Source organism: Schistocerca cancellata, chromosome 2, assembly GCF_023864275.1.
Source record: "Schistocerca cancellata isolate TAMUIC-IGC-003103 chromosome 2, iqSchCanc2.1, whole genome shotgun sequence".
NCBI classification, from domain to species: Eukaryota; Metazoa; Arthropoda; class Insecta; order Orthoptera; family Acrididae; genus Schistocerca; species Schistocerca cancellata.
The window spans coordinates 496,106,679-496,125,813 of record NC_064627.1 but is presented as its reverse complement, the minus strand read 5'-3'; the positions used below and the strand labels follow the sequence as shown (position 1 = coordinate 496,125,813).

At 41.6% G+C, this 19,135-nt stretch overlaps 1 protein-coding gene across 1 annotated transcript in view; it reads left to right on the top strand.

Moving 5' to 3' along the window:
- LOC126162033 (ankyrin repeat domain-containing protein 6) overlaps positions 1-19,135 on the top strand; it is a 688,216-nt gene that overhangs the window by 597,544 nt on the left and 71,537 nt on the right. The window contains exons 3-4 of the mRNA XM_049918259.1: positions 4,076-4,205; positions 16,179-16,277. Of these exons, the coding sequence (XP_049774216.1) occupies positions 4,076-4,205; positions 16,179-16,277 (229 nt within the window). The remainder of the gene's footprint in view (positions 1-4,075; positions 4,206-16,178; positions 16,278-19,135) is intronic.

Here is a 19,135-nt window from a genome sequence, read left to right as displayed (position 1 = left end):
ACCCAGTCATCACGAGGCAGAGAAAATCCCTGACCCCGCGGGGAATCGAACCCGGGACCCCGGGCGTGGGAAGCGAGAACGCTACCGCACGACCACGAGCTGCGGACGAATTTCATTATCTAGAATTTTTGCTCTGAATCTGGTCGTGCATTCGAATTTATACTTTCAGCTACCTTGCAATTTGCGCTCATGGGGTGGGATGAGTGAAAATATAGTTATTTATATCTAAAAATGTCATTTTCCGTGCGCGTAACTGCCTTCTTACTTTGTCTAAAAAATGAAGCTTTTGATTTTTTACGGTTATTAATATTAAAATGTTGATTTGGGTTAGACTGGATCGGTGACTCCACTTATCTACTACTCAGAGGCCTGTAGCTTGCATTCCACTGATTCCAACACACCGCCACCTGTGTCAGGTGAGAGCTCATTGGAGGGCAGGGTGGAGGTTTGTTGGGTTTTCCGATGGAAGCTTGTCCTGCCTCGGTGCCAGTGATGGGTGAGAGTTGGATAGGTGGAGGACAGTTGAGGGCCTGCAAACAACGTGTCTGCTTACTAGACAAAATGGACCTACATCTGAAGTTATGGTCTGGGGTGCGATTTCGTATGACAGCAGGAGCACTCTCGTGGTTACTCCATGAACCCACACTAAAAGTCTGTACGTAAATCCGGTGATTAGACCTGTCGCGCTGCCATTCATGAGCAGCATTCCAGGGGTTGATTCCCAACAGGATAATTCCCTCCCATGTGCTGCTGCTCTAACCCGACATGCTCTACAGAGTGTCGACATGTTGCCTTGGCCTGCTCGATCACCAGATCTGTCCATTCGAGCACGTATGGGACATCATCAGACGATAACTCCAGTGTCATCCACAAATAGCATTAACCGTCCCTGTATTGGCCGACCATGTGAAACAGGCATGGAACTCTATCCCACAAACTGACATCCGGCACCTGTGCAACACAATGCATGCACGTTTGCATGCTTGCATTCAACATACTGGTGATTACACCGTTAATAACGTACCAGCGTTTCACATTTGCAATGGCTTATCCCCCACTTACATTAATCTGTAATTTCCTAAATGCCGGACGGTGTGGCCGAGCGGTTCTAGGCGCTTCAGCCTGGAACCGCGCGACCGCTTCGGTCGCAGATTCGAATCCTGCCACGGGCATGGGTGTATGTGATGTCCTTAGGTTAGTTAGGTTTAAGTAGTTCTAAGTTCTAGGGGATTGATGACCTCAGATGTTAAGTCCCATAGTGCTCAGACCCATTTGAACCATTTCCTAAATTTCATTACTCTACATTAATTAGTTTTTGGTGTTGTGATTTTTTTTTCATCAGTGTAAAACACCTTAATAACACAGCCAGTTTGTCTTCGTTCCCAATTTATATTTAGCCATTATAACCTTCAGAAAAGTAGAGGTCCACATAAGCCCATGAATTTTGTGGTATTGGCTCCAATCTAAACGGAAGTAGTTACTGGGCCGTTTATTAAAAAACTCAGACGTCAATTCAGCTTTTGTCTCTTATTCATTTACATGCTTTTCCTTCCAGACTTCTTCCCGTCTCAAGTGTCTGGTAATAACATCAGTATGTCAGTCAGATTCCGACTCTGAACTAAGATCGAGTTCAGCCATTGTTTTACAAGGAAATACTGTGCAATACTGGCTAAGAAACTGTCTCCCAATGCGTGCTCTTACTGTGTCGCGCAGCTTTTCCTGAGCTGCGGTGTGCTGCGCTGACTTACCCCGTGTCGCCTACGTCCCAATGTGTGCATGTCCAAATAATGGGGCGGCTAATATTTTCGCTCGAACTTCGCTTCTTCTACTGTGCCGTTACACCTTATGTTGGAAATGACGTCCACGGGCGGCTGTACGAGTCTGAATCCGCTTAATTTTACTGGCAAACACTTTCTGCAGATTTGATTCTGATGTGATTCTCGCATATGCAGTTATTTCAGTTTTTAAATCGCGAAGCGTGCGTGAGCGACTGCGATAAACTACACATTTTGCTGCTTCCGTAAAAGTCTTTTGGAGTATTGCTCGGCAAGTGAGGACGCCATTGTTTATTTACAGGACACGTTTCCCAAAAAAGCTCTTCGAGAAGCCGCGTTGCGTTTTTAGCTGTGTGCTCCGTAGCGCCATCTTGCTGAAACCGTGAGCAGTTGATTCAGCCTTCCTTTAGCTGACCAATGAAATCGTGAATCATTGACCAATAACGTTCACTGCTCACGGACTCTTAAAAAAATAAAATAAAAATAAAGGTCTACTAATGCGTCGTCTGGATATTGCTACCGAGTTTTAATTTTCTGGTCATGCAATGAAGTTTCAAGCACAGCACGAATGTTCTCCGTTGACAATAATCGTGTGTATTGTGTGTTAACATGACGAGAGAGGCCGGCCGATGTGGCCGAGCGGTTCTAGGCGCTTCAGTCTGGAACCGCGCGACCGCTGCGGTCGCAGGTTCGATTCCTGCCTCGGGCATGGATGTGTGTGATGACCTTAGGTTAGTTAGGTTTAAGTAGTTCTAAGTTGTAGGGGACTGATGACCTCTGATGTTAAGTCCCATAGTGCTCAGAGCCATTTGAACCATGACGAGAGAAGTTGACCAGATACGGAAGGTGACATCAAAAATATCGATAGTATTCCTCTCAGTAAGAGTTCTAAACCATTTGCAGTAACCGATTCGACTTTCATGATCCGCACCTTTCAGTTTATCCACTGCCGCCAATTTGTGCGGGAACAGTTCTAATGTTTGCCTAACCGTTTTATAGGTGGAAGCAAGCCCGATATCTTTTTCTTGTGCCAGCTTGCGCGATGATTTTTCTGGTCTCTACTGCACAGAGTCAGAAATATCCAACAACTCCTGCTCGTTTAGTTTAGATGGTCTCCCAGAGACTGTCTCTCGAAATTTCTCACAAAGCCGACCAACTTAATTACAATGAGGTACTGCTGTTTCCGGGAACTTATCAGAAAATTCCTCATGCACCAAATCTGTGTATTTACCACCCTGTCGAAGCACATGTTGGACAAGAAAAATACGTACTCAGAGACTCATTTTACTAGGGTCTGAAGCTCCTCTTGATGTTTTTCCGTGTTTGCGATTTAAAAATTGGGTTATTTTGAAAATCAGCTTTATGCAAACACAATTAATTAATCGCTTCTTTTTTTTTTTTTAGATTTACCCAGACATGTTTCGACACCTTTGTGTCATCGTCTGTGGGTCAATTTTTTTTTATTTCTTAAAATTACATCGCTAATTGAACTGTCTTAGTAAATATAAAAATAAAAATATATAAAAAATAAATTAATTAATTGTGTTTGCATAAGGCTGATTTTCAAAACAACTCAATTTTTACGTTCCTCAGTTTAAAGCATCACAGACCCCCCAGGGTAGCCGAGCGCGCTACCGCGCTGCTTCCTGGACTCGGGTAGGCGCGCCGGCCCAGGATCGAATCCGCCCGGCGGATTAACGACGAGGGCCGGTGTGTCGGCCAGCCTGGATGTGGTTTTTAGGCGGTTTTCCACATCCCGCTAGGTGAATACCGGGCTGGTCCCCACGTTCCGCCTGTTACACGCGTCGCAGACAGTTGAAACACGTCCGCACTATTTCAAGATTTACACTAGACGCAGACAGTTGGGGCACTCTGATTCCGTCCTGGGGGGTACGGGGTGGCGGCAGGAAGGGCATCCGACCATCCCTAAAACTCACACTGCCAAATCCGTTGTAACCACGCCGATCCTGCGATCGCTGCGGTACTATGGCGTAAGCGCAAGAAAAAAAAAGTTGAAGCATCACAACCTGAAAACAATTTGAACATCTAAACGTTACACATCGCATTCAATAGCTTTCATCAACTGAACCCAACAGTTAGCGCAACAGTAGAACGATTTAAAAAACAATCGCGTTCTGGCAGCATGTGTTCTACCAACTTTGTTTCGATTTTCCAACGGAATCTACATCCCTAGTTCGTAGTCGAGTGCATATCGACTTTCCGAATGCACTGTGCGCTACTTCTAAAAACGCCCCTGTTTAGCTTGTGCTGCTGCTCACATGAGCGTGCCTCTGTCGCAGGTGCCGGCGAGACGGCGGATCGGCGGCGGCGGCGGCGGTAGCGGCGCGCCTGCGTGAGTCTGCGGCCCGCGGCGACACCAGGGAGGCGCTGCGACTTCTCGACGACGGCGCCCCGTTGCTGCCCGACGAGGTAAGCCGTCCTCCGCCTCTCACCGCTCTCTGACTCCTAATGACTGTTTCGGCCGCGCGACTACTAGTTGTAGGTGCACGTCACATGCTTTCGTGTAAATTAGCCGCCAACTACATCCCGAGTGAGACAGTGACGTCAATGACAGTGTGATTATTCCGAGTGTGGAGTTGTAAAGGTGGATTCACACTTGCCGGAGCGTAACCGTCACATTTTTGAACGTCGAAGGCGATACGTCAACGTCGAAAGAACGTCGTGACGTTTCTGCTGGCTCGTAAAATACTCACCAGAGGCGCTATTTCGTAGTTCGTGACACATCGTCATAAAATGCCGAAATTTAGTTTACAGCAGTTTGCAATGACTGCTGTTGATAATAATGAACAGAGAGCAAAAAAGGCTCTGGGTGAGAAAAATGTTAAAAAATCGAGACTGTGAAGGAGAGTTCCACACTCTTAACAAGGATCTGGAAGAGGAGGAGTCATCGTTCTATAAATATTTCAGAATGTCTAAACAATAGTTTTTTTACCTGCTAAGCAAGATACAAGTAAAAACTACGAAGATAAATTCAAGGATTCGTGGAGGTAGGCCTACGTACCCTCTGCGCAACTAATACCTCCACGAATTTAAAGCAACTAAGGGAAAGACGGAAAACAGAAGAAATGACGATAAATTCAAGATTTAGACGTCCAATATCACCTCGACAGAAGCTCATGATCTGCCTACGGTAAGTCTAAATGGGCCATTTTTGTATACTTAAACCATGTTTACATATATTTCTGCTTCTTACCGTTCGTCGTTAATTTATTACGAATCTTATTTTAAACATCTGCATGCCGCATCAGTTTTACTCCCGGTTTTTCTTTTCGCTATTCCACTGGAAAAATCGTGAGTAGAGTACACTGAACAAGATACGTATCGTTTTTTGCAGTGTATTCCATCAGTGTATAAAATAAAATACTTTAATTTAATATTGTCGTCCAGTACATATTTCCACCTTTTCGCAATAGCAGTCAGTGGGAAATACTCTCGTATTAGTTCACACTGTGTACTAAATGTATCAGTTGCTTGTCAAGCGGGCTACACTAACAAGCGGGCTACACTATAGGGAGGGGGGGCCTACACTATGGGCCGTCGAAAGGTTCTTCCCGAGAAACCATAACGTGATGCTGATGTGAAGTGACCTGTCCGTTGACGGCGACTGTGAATGCCACCATTTGAACCACAGAGGAAAATTTTGACGTTACGTACGCGATGGTGACGTTCCGCCAAATGTCAAGTCTCCTAAGACTGTGTTCACAGTGGCACCGGCAACGGTCGGGAGAAGCCGTCGCCAGAGGTCGCCCAATAACACCGGCCGGCAACTTCGCTACAATGGACCGATCTCCTTCCTCAGTTTTTGGCGGGCTCATGGAGGTTAGGCTGGATTAGGTTAAAATCTAGTATGTGTATGAAATAGGTTAGGTTTTAACCTCCGACAGTGGGATGGATACCACAATGCCTCTGTGCTCGGACACGAGTGCTACAGTGCGGCTTTTACTATTTAAAAATATGCCGAATGCGTGTAAATGAGCTACATTTGTCTCGAAAAGAATATGGCGAGCACGGTACGCTCTGCCTTGAGTTATTGGAATTCAAATGGTTCAAATGGTTCTGAGCACTATGGGACTTAACATCTTTGGTCATCAGTCCCCTAGAACTTAGAACTACTTAAACCTAACTAACCTAAAGACATCACACACATTCATGCCCGAGGCAGGATTCGAACCTGCGACCGTAGCAGTCGCGCGGTTCCGGACTGAGCGCCTGAACCGCTAGACCACCGCGGCCGGCTCTATTGGAATTACCAGGCAGATTTTACGAATATATTATATGAAGGAAGAAACGTCCGGTTACATACTCGAGATGAATCGTAGTGACCTTCAAAAGCTAGACTACACACACGTTGTTTTGCTGAATTTATTTGACGTTGTGCAGATAAACGTCAGTTAACTTTCAATTACTGTCATTCAACATAAGTTGTGGAAGACAAAGTTTAGAACAGGATACGCTGACCACCTAGAGCACTGAAAGTATAATTATATAAACTACCATGAAACGGGGCTGCTTAAGCCACTTTTCAACTTCAAACATCTGCCGTTCAAAATTTGATTGAGTTAAAACATGGATCTTTTACTCCATTTTATATTTACATATGACAAAATGTTCTGAAACACGTCTGTCTGCAGCTGTAAAATGAAAACGTGGTAAATTTAGTTATCCCGTAAAATGGGGAAACAAAGGCCAGTTGTTGGAAATTAACGTTTTATTGACGTTAGGTGGGATTAGAGTAGCAAAAGCCATATACTGTGCTAAATTAGACATACCAGTTGTTTGAAACACACATTATGATAAAAAATTGAAAACGATTACAGTTTTATACTTCACATATCAAGTTGTTTTTAGAAAGGAAGCTCTACATTTTTATTACAATGTTGGCTTAAAGTTTAGACTGTTTTCTAGCCAGCTCCCATACAGATTTTCTAGCTTAAAGGTGGTGTAAGGGGGAAGTAGGCTTCCATGAGCACTTCCTAAAAACATAATACACTCCTGGAAATTGAAATAAGAACACCGTGAATTCATTGTCCCAGGAAGGGGAAACTTTATTGACACATTCCTGGGGTCAGATACATCACATGATCACACTGACAGAACCACAGGCACATAGACACAGGCAACAGAGCATGCACAATGTCGGCACTAGTACAGTGTATATCCACCTTTCGAAGCAATGCAGGCTGCTATTCTCCCATGGAGACGATCGTAGAGATGCTGGATGTAGTCCTGTGGAACGGCTTGCCATGCCATTTCCACCTGGCGCCTCAGTTGGACCAGCGTTCGTGCTGGACGTGCAGACCGCGTGAGACGACGCTTCATCCAGTCCCAAACATGCTCAATGGGGGACAGATCCGGAGATCTTGCTGGCCAGGATAGTTGACTTACACCTTCTAGAGCACGTTGGGTGGCACGGGATACATGCGGACGTGCATTGTCCTGTTGGAACAGCAAGTTCCCTTGCCGGTCTAGGAATGGTAGAACGATGGGTTCGATAACGGTTTGGATGTACCGTGCACTATTCAGTGTCCCCTCGACGATCACCAGTGGTGTACGGCCAGTGTAGGAGATCGCTCCCCACACCATGATGCCGGGTGTTGGCCCTGTGTGCCTCGGTCGTATGCAGTCCTGATTGTGGCGCTCACCTGCACGGCGCCAAACACGCATACGACCATCATTGGCACCAAGGCAGAAGCGACTCTCATCGCTGAAGACGACACGTCTCCATTCGTCCCTCCATTCACGCCTGTCGCGACACCACTGGAGGCGGGCTGCACGATGTTGGGGCGTGAGCGGAAGACGGCCTAACGGTGTGCGGGACCGTAGCCCAGCTTCATGGAGACGGTTGCGAATGGTCCTCGCCGATACCCCAGGAGCAACAGTGTCCCTAATTTGCTGGGAAGTGGCGGTGCGGTCCCCTACGGCACTGCGTAGGATCCTACGGTCTTGGCGTGCATCCGTGCGTCGCTGCGGTCCGGTCCCAGGTCGACGGGCACGTGCACCTTCCGCCGACCACTGGCGACAACATCGATGTACTGTGGAGACCTCACGCCCCACGTGTTGAGCAATTCGGCGGTACGTCCACCCGGCCTTCCGCATGCCCACTATACGCCCTCGCTCAAAGTCCGTCAACTGCACATACGGTTCACGTCCACGCTGTCGCGGCATGCTACCAGTGTTACAGACTGCGATGGAGCTCCGTATGCCACGGCAAACTGGCTGACACTGACGGCGGCGGTGCACAAATGCTGCGCAGCTAGCGCCATTCGACGGCCAACACCGCGGTTCCTGGTGTGTCCGCTGTGCCGTGCGTGTGATCATTGCTTGTACAGCCCTCTCGCAGTGTCCGGAGCAAGTATGGTGGGTCTGACACACCGGTGTCAATGTGTTCTTGTTTCCATTTCCAGGAGTGTAGATTTACTTGACTTTGAGAGATCAATAATGCGTTCAGTGTGGCGTGTCCCTCTTCTTACTGCAATGTTTTTTTGACCTGGGTCATCCGTTACATTTGTTTCACCATAGTTCACTATCATACATGGGTCAACGTTCTTGAGTGAGACTGTGAGTTCATCAAACAATTGTTTACGGTTTCCTTACTCACAGCTACTCTACTTCTCTTAATAATTTGGCACAACCGATTGTTAGGGGCACTATTGTGTCTCTTTATGAATCATTCGACAAAATCGATGCCTGCATGTTGTCCGTAAATCGTGGATCATTTCTTCCACTTCGGCCATGATAGGTCTTGACAACCAACCTAATATCAAAGACAGTAGTGGGAATTTCCGATCTCCAAGTCACCCTCACACATTCTGCCAACTGCTGTTGTTCTTCACTGGAGAATACAAACTTTGTTTGTTACTCCTTTCACTAATGCAGTAAGTGCACACCTTGAGATGCCATACTTTTTACAAGGCTGCCTTAATGAACGGCCATTCTTCACCGCATGTAAAGCTGTTTTTAATCTATCTTCGGTTTAATCTTTACACTTTATAGCTCTAACAAGCCTTTGATACTTTCAGACCATATTGTTTCCTAAAAGAAATGAAAATATGCCTGTTATTTCTTTTAAACTTGATACTGTGTGGTATGGGATGACAAAAGCCACTCTTTTATAGGTGGCTTATATTACCCCACATTTGACACTACTGTAAACTTTTCAGTATTAAAAAAAAAGTTTTGGAAAAATATGTTGTGAACCAGCAAAGAAGTTCAAGCATATTTGAGTTTATGTTGGGAAATGGTGGTATTAAGCTTCGTTGGTAAACACCAGCAAGCAAAGTTTTGAAGGGTATAAAATTGTGCTAAAATTGATCTGGAACAAAAATAATTATCTGAACTTACCTTCAAATAATGAACACTTTTCAAAGATACAGAGATAATCTGTGCAATATTACTTACACAATAGCACCAACAAAAGCTTACAAAATAAAAACAGTGATGACAATGTTAGGATTCAAAGTTTATCTTGAAAAACAGCTTTTGTTACCCCACTGGCTTAAGTAACCCCGTTTTACGGTACATTTGTAAACAGCTTCATGTAACAGTGTCACCAACCTAATGCTATAAAAACGCCAATAAGCAGTAATAATAATTTGTGGACAGCTAATGTCAACCTACCACGACCCAAATAGATGCACCATGGTATTGCAACTGAATAAGATACACCCTTCTTCGCACTTGAACATATTATTTTTTGAGGTCACAGATAATTTACACCTGAAATTTGCGATGATTTTGCTTACTTGTGGTTTCCAATAAACATGCGATTTCAGTCCATAGATTCCGAACAATATCCCGATTACGATATTTATCAGCCTCAGGATATCGCAAACTCCTTCTTTGACTAAACTTATCAGTTTTTCAGTCCATGTTTCGTGTTAGTGTCGGCCAATATGACTGAAGAAAACAAAGTGATTTGAATTTTACCAGTTGTCTTCCGAAGATTGTACGTTCGGGAGACGAGATCGGCTATATTGTGACCACAAACGAAGCGCCATATTACAGCATAAAGAATCCGTGACGAACATCTTTGTCAAAGATTTCGCCTAACTTCTCGAACAAATTACATGAATGAAGTTTACGTGGCTATACTACTAGTTTCAACGAGAAACGTCGTGGGAGAGTTTCTGACGAATTTCAGAGCGTATCTGTTTATTAGCAATAGGATCAACATTCTGTCTTCTTTGAACTGTTGCTCTTCCGTTTTCAAATGTAACGTTGAAACTATTTGTCCCAAGTTCCTGCATTGACAGGAGGGTTGTGCCATTGTCCAGGAACAAATAAATTATTTTTAATCTAAATTGGCACTAGCTTTCCATTGCCACAGCTGAAAATGTTCATTTCAAAGGACTGCATTGTCTCCAAAAAAGTTGCAATTTTTACAATGTTAATAATTATCTGTCGTTCAAGCATCTGCACTTTTAACTAGCTCACAAAACTTTCACTTGCATCAGAGTGAGAATACCAGGAAAGCGATTCATTAACTGTACCAGATGAAAAATAGTGTGCATCAGAACTCTCAGAACCCTCTTGTGAGTCATAATTTACTGAAATGCCAGAGCCTTTCTTGTTTGTATTTCTTTTATTAGGGGAACTAAGCCGAATATCGCACCACGTTTGGAAAAAATTATTCCTAATATAGCGCCAGGTGTCCTCCTAATATCGCTCTGTACTGTATTAGAGATACTAGCTCTAACAATTTCAAAATAGAATTAAGGAATGAAAATAAGTTAACGGAATATTTTAGAATATTATTATATTTCATTACATGTACAATATTATAGTTTTGTCACGCGATTTCACATAGAAAAATGTCATACACTTCATACAATACATTATACAATGTTGGAATTTATGCTTCCAAACAAATCACAAATAAAGCTTTTATGATCAGTAGCTCCAGAACATTCTTCATGACTCCGCAATGGACATTTAGTACAAGTTATCCATTTTTTCCCTGGGCCTGTCAGTCAACTAAGGACACTGGCAGTCATTTTCACTGTCTGCATCGTCTGTAGTCACTGTCAATGGTTTATCAGGATCTTCATCTGATTCTGAGGATGTCTCTTATGTGGGACATTCCTTTTCTTAATTACAATAGTTTCCTTCTTATGTATGATTTTTCCTTTTTATGCTTTTCAGTGAGTTGATTATTTTTGTTTGATCTATCAGCAAAAACAGTGTTTGCAACATTTTTGTTTGATTTTTTGGAAATGTTTCTCTGAGCTTCATTTTATATGGTGTACTTGTCAGAACAGTTGCTGGACAGCTTGGTCGTCCTCTTTCCTTCAAATGAACAGTTTGGTCTTTCAGTTAAGGCAAAGCGCTTATATCTGTCGGAAAAACGTTGCAGTCATTTGCAGATGGTGAGGAAGTTTCACACCTGGCCTCTCCTCGAACAATGGGTGTACCACTCTTGTTTACAGGTGGTTGGGAGCCACTAGGTCCAGGCTGGGGCACAAGTAATTCCAGTCTGATGCGACTTGTTTCAGCTGGATATTTGTCAGTTTTTGGTGAATGACGGACAGAGTCTTGTGGGTCATCTTATTGATGAGTGGACATGGTAGTCAGCCACTGAAAATTCATGGTCTTGGAAAATGTTTCTATTCAGTGGACACAGTCCAGTTATTCTAAAACCATATGCTGCTGTAGCTACTGTGGCTGACTTTTCGTAAGGTTCAGCAAACAGCTTTGCAATCTGGAAATGACTCACCACTCTACCTATATGAGTTTTCAACCAGTTGTCTATTTCCTGTGCATAGTAAGTTTTCAAGGGAAACATAAATCTCTGTCAAGAGGTTGCATGTTATGAGAACAGTGAGGTGATAAACTCACTATATGTTCACAGTTTTCCCTAGCTGACACAAGTAAGGGTAAGTTTCTTGAATGTGAATAGTGTCCATCTAAGACCAGGATCACGGGGTCTTGCTTGGTAGGTTTCACACTTTCTAAAACTGATCTTCAAACCATTTAAGGAAACTTTCAGATTCTATCCATCCTGATTTATGGTAGACAGCCATGTTTCCATTCAATGCCCCATCTAATAGCTCGGGCTTTTGATTTTTTCGTGGAAATACAAATAAAGGAAGTATAAAGTGTCACACTCATGCAAGTAACAAGGATTACTAACAATCCTCTCTCTGCTGAGGATACAGAGCCAACTTGGCATTTACCTTTCAATGCAATAACTTCCATTATCTTATGATGTAGAACAGTCAGACCAGTCTCATTACAATTGTAAAGTCTCTTAGGGTCAAAATTTATCTTTTCTAGAAGGGGTTCAGAAATGTTAAAAAAAACGCTGAACATTTTCCCTGCTAAATCTGTTTCACTGATGTTTGTTGTGGTTTTCTTAAACTAAGCTCTGGGTGTCTCCGCATAAATGAGTGGAGCCATTTCCAGCTAGAAATAGTTGTCTCTTTATTAAAAGGGGTTCGTAAAGAATGTTTTTCTACCAAATCAAAAACCATCTTCTTTATATGTTTTGCGGTTTAACCATAAAATCTGGCCTCCATATCCGGGCAATATTTGACAAGGGATTGCTCTAGCTCATTGTTAAGCACATATTTTCTTCAAAGTTTTACTGACACTAACTTATTTAAATCAGTATCTTTGTCTTTCAAAGTTGTTTTTGGAACGTCAAGTTGCTTCGATGCACATCCCAGGCTTATCTCTCTATTCCTAACAGCAATGATAGCTCTTCTCATATTTTCCTAAGTCCACTACTTTCTCTTTTTTAGGTGACATCTGTAACAATACGTTATAGCTTGTTGCAAGTACAGACAGAGCGATGAAATGTTAGAAATGGTAACATAAAAAGTGAGCATATTATCACACAGTGCGACATTAGAACGGCAGTAGAACTGCGATATTAGGAGAAAACCAACATTCGACTCTACTGCCAAAATAAACTATACGAACGATGATATGCCGATGTCTTGTTAAGCTACATTATTCTGTGGTATCAGTTTTATGCCGCACTGTTTAAAAATAGCTTGCCTCTTAAAATATTGATCGCTGAGCTTTTGAAACATCAAAAACTTTTCCTGTGCACAAAACTTTAGAAAAATTTCACAACCAACTGAAGATGACACGGTACTAAAGGGTTGCTGTTATACACCTGATGAACCTAATCCCGCCAGGTGGCTACACCTACTTTGTATTATTTAGAAGGGTGCGACATTACGCTGAGGTGCAATAATAGGCAGAGTTCCATACCATACCCCATAGGCTCTATTGCATCCAAATTCACCACAGTTATGACATTTAAAACTAAACTGACACTTTCGAAGACATTGGCAAATTTGTTTTTTCTTTGAGTTTTCTCATGCCTGAAACTGTTTCTGTAGGTGTTGAACACTGTTCTGTCCCGAGTTTACTGCAGGTGTCTTCTTAGAGAGTTCAGATGTTAATTACGTGATCGATCAGCCTATTTTTCATAAAATGTAACTTTTGATATTCTGTAGACGCTGTCTTGACTGCTGTTACAATGTTATCAGTTATCATATTTATGCAACAGTGTTAAAAAAATGGCACACAGCGTATTTCGTAAACTGTCATGCATGTTCACAGAAGATCACATACTGTATCAACTTGCCAATTCTAAGAAATGACCACTCATTGTACTTTTGCTGGATGGAACTTCAGCTGCAATAAATGTTTATGTAGAAGTACTTAACTAGCAATGCTTTTTCTTTCGCATGTGTCACACAAGTTGTACCACATTTGAAAAATACTGCTGAGTCAGTCACGTGTTCAAGGTGGTTGCCCAAATTCTGTCTGTTAGGTATTTTTAATGACTTTTTCTGTGATGGCTCATGAAATTTTTTAATTATTTGCCTTTCTCATTTCGTTTCTATTCTGTGTCACTAGACATTTCATTTGTTCTCTATGGGCTTCTACAGTGACATCGAACAAACCTAATTCGCCCAGCATACTTTGTATTTGAAATTTCCAATTTCTTAAGTAGTTCCCATTAAAAAGTGGAACCTGGTATTTGCTATCATATTCTTACAAAACCATGGCATTTCAAGCTGATGAACGAGAAATACAAAAATCATGTACACAATAATAGTTAAGTTGAACTTCCAACTATGTACTTTCTGCCTCTGAGCCCCTAACCTGATGATGGAAAAACTGCTACCAGACGCGAAACTTAATGGCAGATTAAAACCATGTGCTGGACGGGGATGTGAACCCGGGACTTTGCCTTTCGCACACAGCTACCCAAGCATGACTCATGACCCATCTTCAATAGCTCTACTTCCATCAGTACCTCATCACATACCTTTTAAACATCACAGAAGTTCTCCTGCTTAATGTGTGGGGCTAGCACTCCGGGAAGAGGTAGCTTACAAAACACTCGTTGACCTATACTTGAGTATCGCTCATCACTGTGGGATCCGTACCAGGTCGGGTTGACAGAAGAGATAGAGAAGATCCAAAGAAGAGCGGTGTGTTTCGTCACAGGATTATTTGGTAAGCGTGATAGCGCTACGGAGATGTTTAGCAAACTCAAGTGGCAGACTCTGCAAGAGAGGCACTCTGCATCGTGATGTAGCTTGCTGTCCAGGTTTCAAGAGGGTGAGTTTGTAGATGAAGTATTGAATATATTGCTTCCCCCTACTTATACCTCCTGAGGAGATCACGAATGTAAAATTAGAGAGATTCGAGCATGCATGGAGAATTTCCAGCAGCCGTTCTTCCCATGAACCATACACGACTGGAACAGGAAAGGGAGGTAATGACAGTGGCACGTGAAGTGCCCTCTGCCACACACCGTTGGGTGGCTTGCGGAGTATAAATGTAGATGTAGATGAAGAAAGGTTATTGCAGAGACATGTCTTAGCAACAGCCTGGCAGATTGTTTCCAGAATAAGTAGAGTATGCACTGATATGACACTTCCTAGAAGGTTAAAGTCGTGTCCCATTCTGGGACACAGCTTTAATGTGTCAGGAAGTTTCATATAACACATAAATTGCTGCAGAGTGAAAAAGTCATTCTGGCTAGTTGCAAGCAAGAAACTTTAGTTTTAAGTAATTTATTCGATGAAGAAAGAACTGTATGTCTGACACTCTTTACAACCTTGGTGTCAAAGGCTCTCCATTACCATAAATGAGTGCACAGCAAACAAATTATAGTGTGTGTAATAAATTATAATAATGTATTGTGTTACGTGGATAAGCAAATGATTTATTCAGAAATGAGATTTCAGAAGCCACTAAGGAAATAAAATTGTAGTTAGGACATTTAATTCACACAATTGCCCTTAATGACTGTACCACACCAATATGATCTGCAACCATGTCATGTCACGAGAGCCTCCTGTTGGGTTGACTGTTTGCCGGGTGAAAGTCTCTCGATTTGACGCCACTTCAGTGACTTGCACGTCGATGGGGATGAAAATGATGATGATTAGGACAACACAACACCCAGTCAATGGGCGCAGAAAATCTTTGATCCAGCCAGGTATCAAAGCCGGGCCCTTAGGATTGATATTCTGTCGCGCTGGCCACTCAGCTATCTGTGACTATGATCGTGTGTAAACAAAGAAATACATTCTGCAAACATATTTTTCTCAAAAACATATACATAGTATGGAAACATCAAAGTTTTAGGTTTCAGAGGTACAGGATGTAGATTCCACAGTACTCATAGGCCACACTTAAATGTGCTGGAGAAGTAGCTTAAACTGTGAAAAAATACACAATTAAAATAGCAAGAAATGTAATGCATGGCATAATGCAATAAGGAGAATAAGTCCATCACTACATATCCTCTGTTCGCCAATACTGCCATGGACAGATTAGTGTCCAGAAGGACTTAAGAGTCCAACAAGAGGTTGCAAATCTTTTTCCTATTAGTCCACTGTTTCAAACCCTTCCTTTGGGAAACATCAGTGAATGCTGTATGTAAGCAATGTTTCAACTGATATCAGTAATTACTTGCAAATTTTTTTTCCTGACCAACATTCTTGAGCTGAACAGGACCATTCAAGCAGGGAAAGGAAAACCTGTATTATGTGCGAAGGAAACTTTTCAGAAATGTTCCATTGGATGAACTTTGTCCAAAGCTTTTTCCCATGTAAGCTCTATCCTGAGTATTTATATACTTCGTAATGTTTACAGCCTCTTACTCTTAATTAAAATACAGAAAATGATTGCTTTGTAAATGGAGCATGAAGTTTGCTTTGAGTATAAAGAACCCTGACTGTAAAAGATTTATATATGGAAAGGCTTCAGAGAGAGGGTGAGAAGGTGGATGACTGTGATCGTTGGTTGAATTGGGTTGCAGTGACTTTTTATTACAAATGTCTGGATGAACGCATGTTCCCTTAGCATAACAAACCAGATGACTGACTGACTAGCTAAGTTTTGTTTCAGAATGGCTGCAATGCCCTGCACTTGGCTGCGTCAGCAGGCCATGCAGACACTGTGGCTGCTCTCCTGCTTGCTGGCTGCGATGTTAACATCCCAGATTCGGTATGTGCAGCACAAGTCTTGCTTCAGTGTTGTTTTATACACGTTCATCCATTAGTTAAAAGGAATTTATGACTGTTAATCAAAAAAAGGATAGCATAATTCACACATTTATGTCATTATTCCCTTCTATTTATGTGTCACTAAAAACAGTTCTTCTTCTTCTTTTTATTTGTATTTATATCATTAATAATATTACAGTTGCTGCTTTTATTCATTTTTATTATGTCTCTTCAATCTGGTGGAGACTAAACAATGAAGTTTTAGCTGTACAATCACATCTACATGTCAGAAGCATTAATAGAACTGTTAGAAAATTAGAATTAATATCTTCTGGGCAGCACCAATTACCTTCATTTACTTCTTATTGACATGCTACCATTTCTGCTCAGATTGTCTGCATTATCACGTGTCATAAGCTTCCAGGTTGTATCCACTTTTGATCAAAGTTGGAGACATTGCTCTCAGGATGTGTTCACATCAACAAATGACAACCCAGATATAATGTCCCCATGTTCAAGATTATTATTCCACAATATTACGTCCAAACCTTTGGTATCTGATAAATAGCCTTTGAGCTTACAGGAAGTTGAGATTTCTTATATGGAGTTGCCAAAATAAAACTGGCCTGAAAATTGTGCATCAAATACTAATCATAACACTATATAATGGCTGTTCAGTGTAGTGACGAAGATTTTCTAATGCAGAATGGTGTGTGTTATAAGTATTTACATGGCAAGATGGGCTGAACCAAACACCATACAAAGAAATTAGAAACTGTGAACCCAAATGTTCCGACACCATTTCATTCAGGAGCAGAACTAAGCATGTGTGAATTGGTCTGGAGGCATTAAATCATACACAACAGAACATTTTTAAGGACAAAGATATATGGGTCTGTATTGACAATGTTCTTACAAGACACTCTTAATTCTCACTTGGTCAGCTAAAAATAGTTGCAATTTTTCAGATTTTTCTGCAGGCAATCTATTACTTGAAGAACATTTTCTCATGTTTGGATTCATTCTGGGTAGTTTTCTAATTATGTCTTTGCTGTAAGATTGTGATACAAAATGTCAAAAACTGTTTGGGTCAGTTTTGGTTTGGTCACCCAATACTGTTATTACGAGCATTGAAATAGAGTTGCCTTATCCCATACGCAGTTATTTGTTGGTGAAGTAATATCTTATTATTTCACACCTGCAGTTAGATATGATACATTGTCAGGTTACTGTTAATCAACATTTGATGTCATACCGTAATTTTCTAACTAATCATTCAAAATGTCAAACTTCTTCATTGTTAGACATTTTATCCAAAAATATCTGATTGTCAAACCGCTCCACTTTTCTTTTTAACAACCAGGACTTACTCACCACTTTCAAAATTTCAATATGTTATCAACATCTATAACAGTAGTAGCTGCCCTTCATGAAGTCCAAAGATTTGTCCCCAGCTCAGTGACTACGTACTCGTCATGATACACGAGTGGTAGGAATATCTAAAAGATAGAGGACTTAATAGTGTGAATAATAATGCAGTTTCAAAACTGATATGCTGTTAGCTCCAAGAGTAGGCAGTACACTGAATCAACTGTCATCTGAATATCACTACTGAATCAATGAACTATTGAAACCACCACAACTCAACACTCTAAATTTGAGTGATCCAAACAAATTGTCTCTTTGACTGGCAATTTCCTTGTTAAATGTGATGAACATGACCAACGCTTAGTTATTAAAGACATAGCAACATATAGCAGCCTCACCAGAACATATATCTCAATCTGAGTAGTTTCAGATGGCTTGAATAAGTAATATTCTGGCCTTTGTGTGTTCTACCTCTGGTAGTTACCTCTAATGATAGCAATGTAAAATCTTGAATGGCTGTCTGAAAGAACAACAAAACAAATTGTAAGGTTTTGCTGTCTGAAGATGATTCAGAAAAGGACGAAGGTTGTCGGCTGTCACAGTAAATTAATCCACAATTCCTTTCCCACAGGAGAGCTAGTGTTGTAAAGTACAAAGGAGAGCCACTGTTGAGATAGACAACGCTGTGAGGTGGTGAGAGCTTTGCCTGTGAAAGGTGAGAGTCTGGGTTTGAGTACCAGTCCAACATACGGTTCTCATCTGTCAGGAACTTTCACAGTACACGGTTCACCCTAGTGCATTTATTCAGAAAGTTATGTTTATCTATTGTTGGACTTTTTATTTATTGTTCTTAGTCTGTAGTTTTAACACAGCAAGCTGCATGGGCTAAGCTTTGTCCATTTAGTTGGCGAATGACTACTTGACATAGCAACACATCACTATCATTTTAATACTTCGTGGATAAATTACAAAAACAATTCAGAGGAATTAATTGCAGGTTACGATTATTAAAGATTGCTGGCTAGTGTTGTATTTAATCATCAATGTACATGTATCTAGTAATTCTACACATATTATGCACATCAGTGATAATACTGTGTTGACTGGTAAATTCAAGTTGCTCTGATTGTGTCTTCAGTACGCCACATCCATCAGTATGCCACATCAGGAGGCCTCATCTAACTAAACTTTTCACATAAGTTATTACTGACATTTAAATGAAACTGTTTTGCTGTAAGAACATGAAACATTTCTATATATACGTACATACTTGCAAGCTACTGTATGGTGCATGGCAGAGGGTCCCTTGTACCATTGTCATTTCCTTTTCTGTTCCACTCACAAATAGAGCGAGGGAAAAACTCTGTAGAAGTACTAGTTTCTCTTATCTTATCTTTGTGGTTTTTACATGAAATGGGCATTGGCGGCAGTTGAATCATTCTGCAGTCATCTTCAAATGCCAGTTCTTTAAATTTTCTCATTAATTTTTCA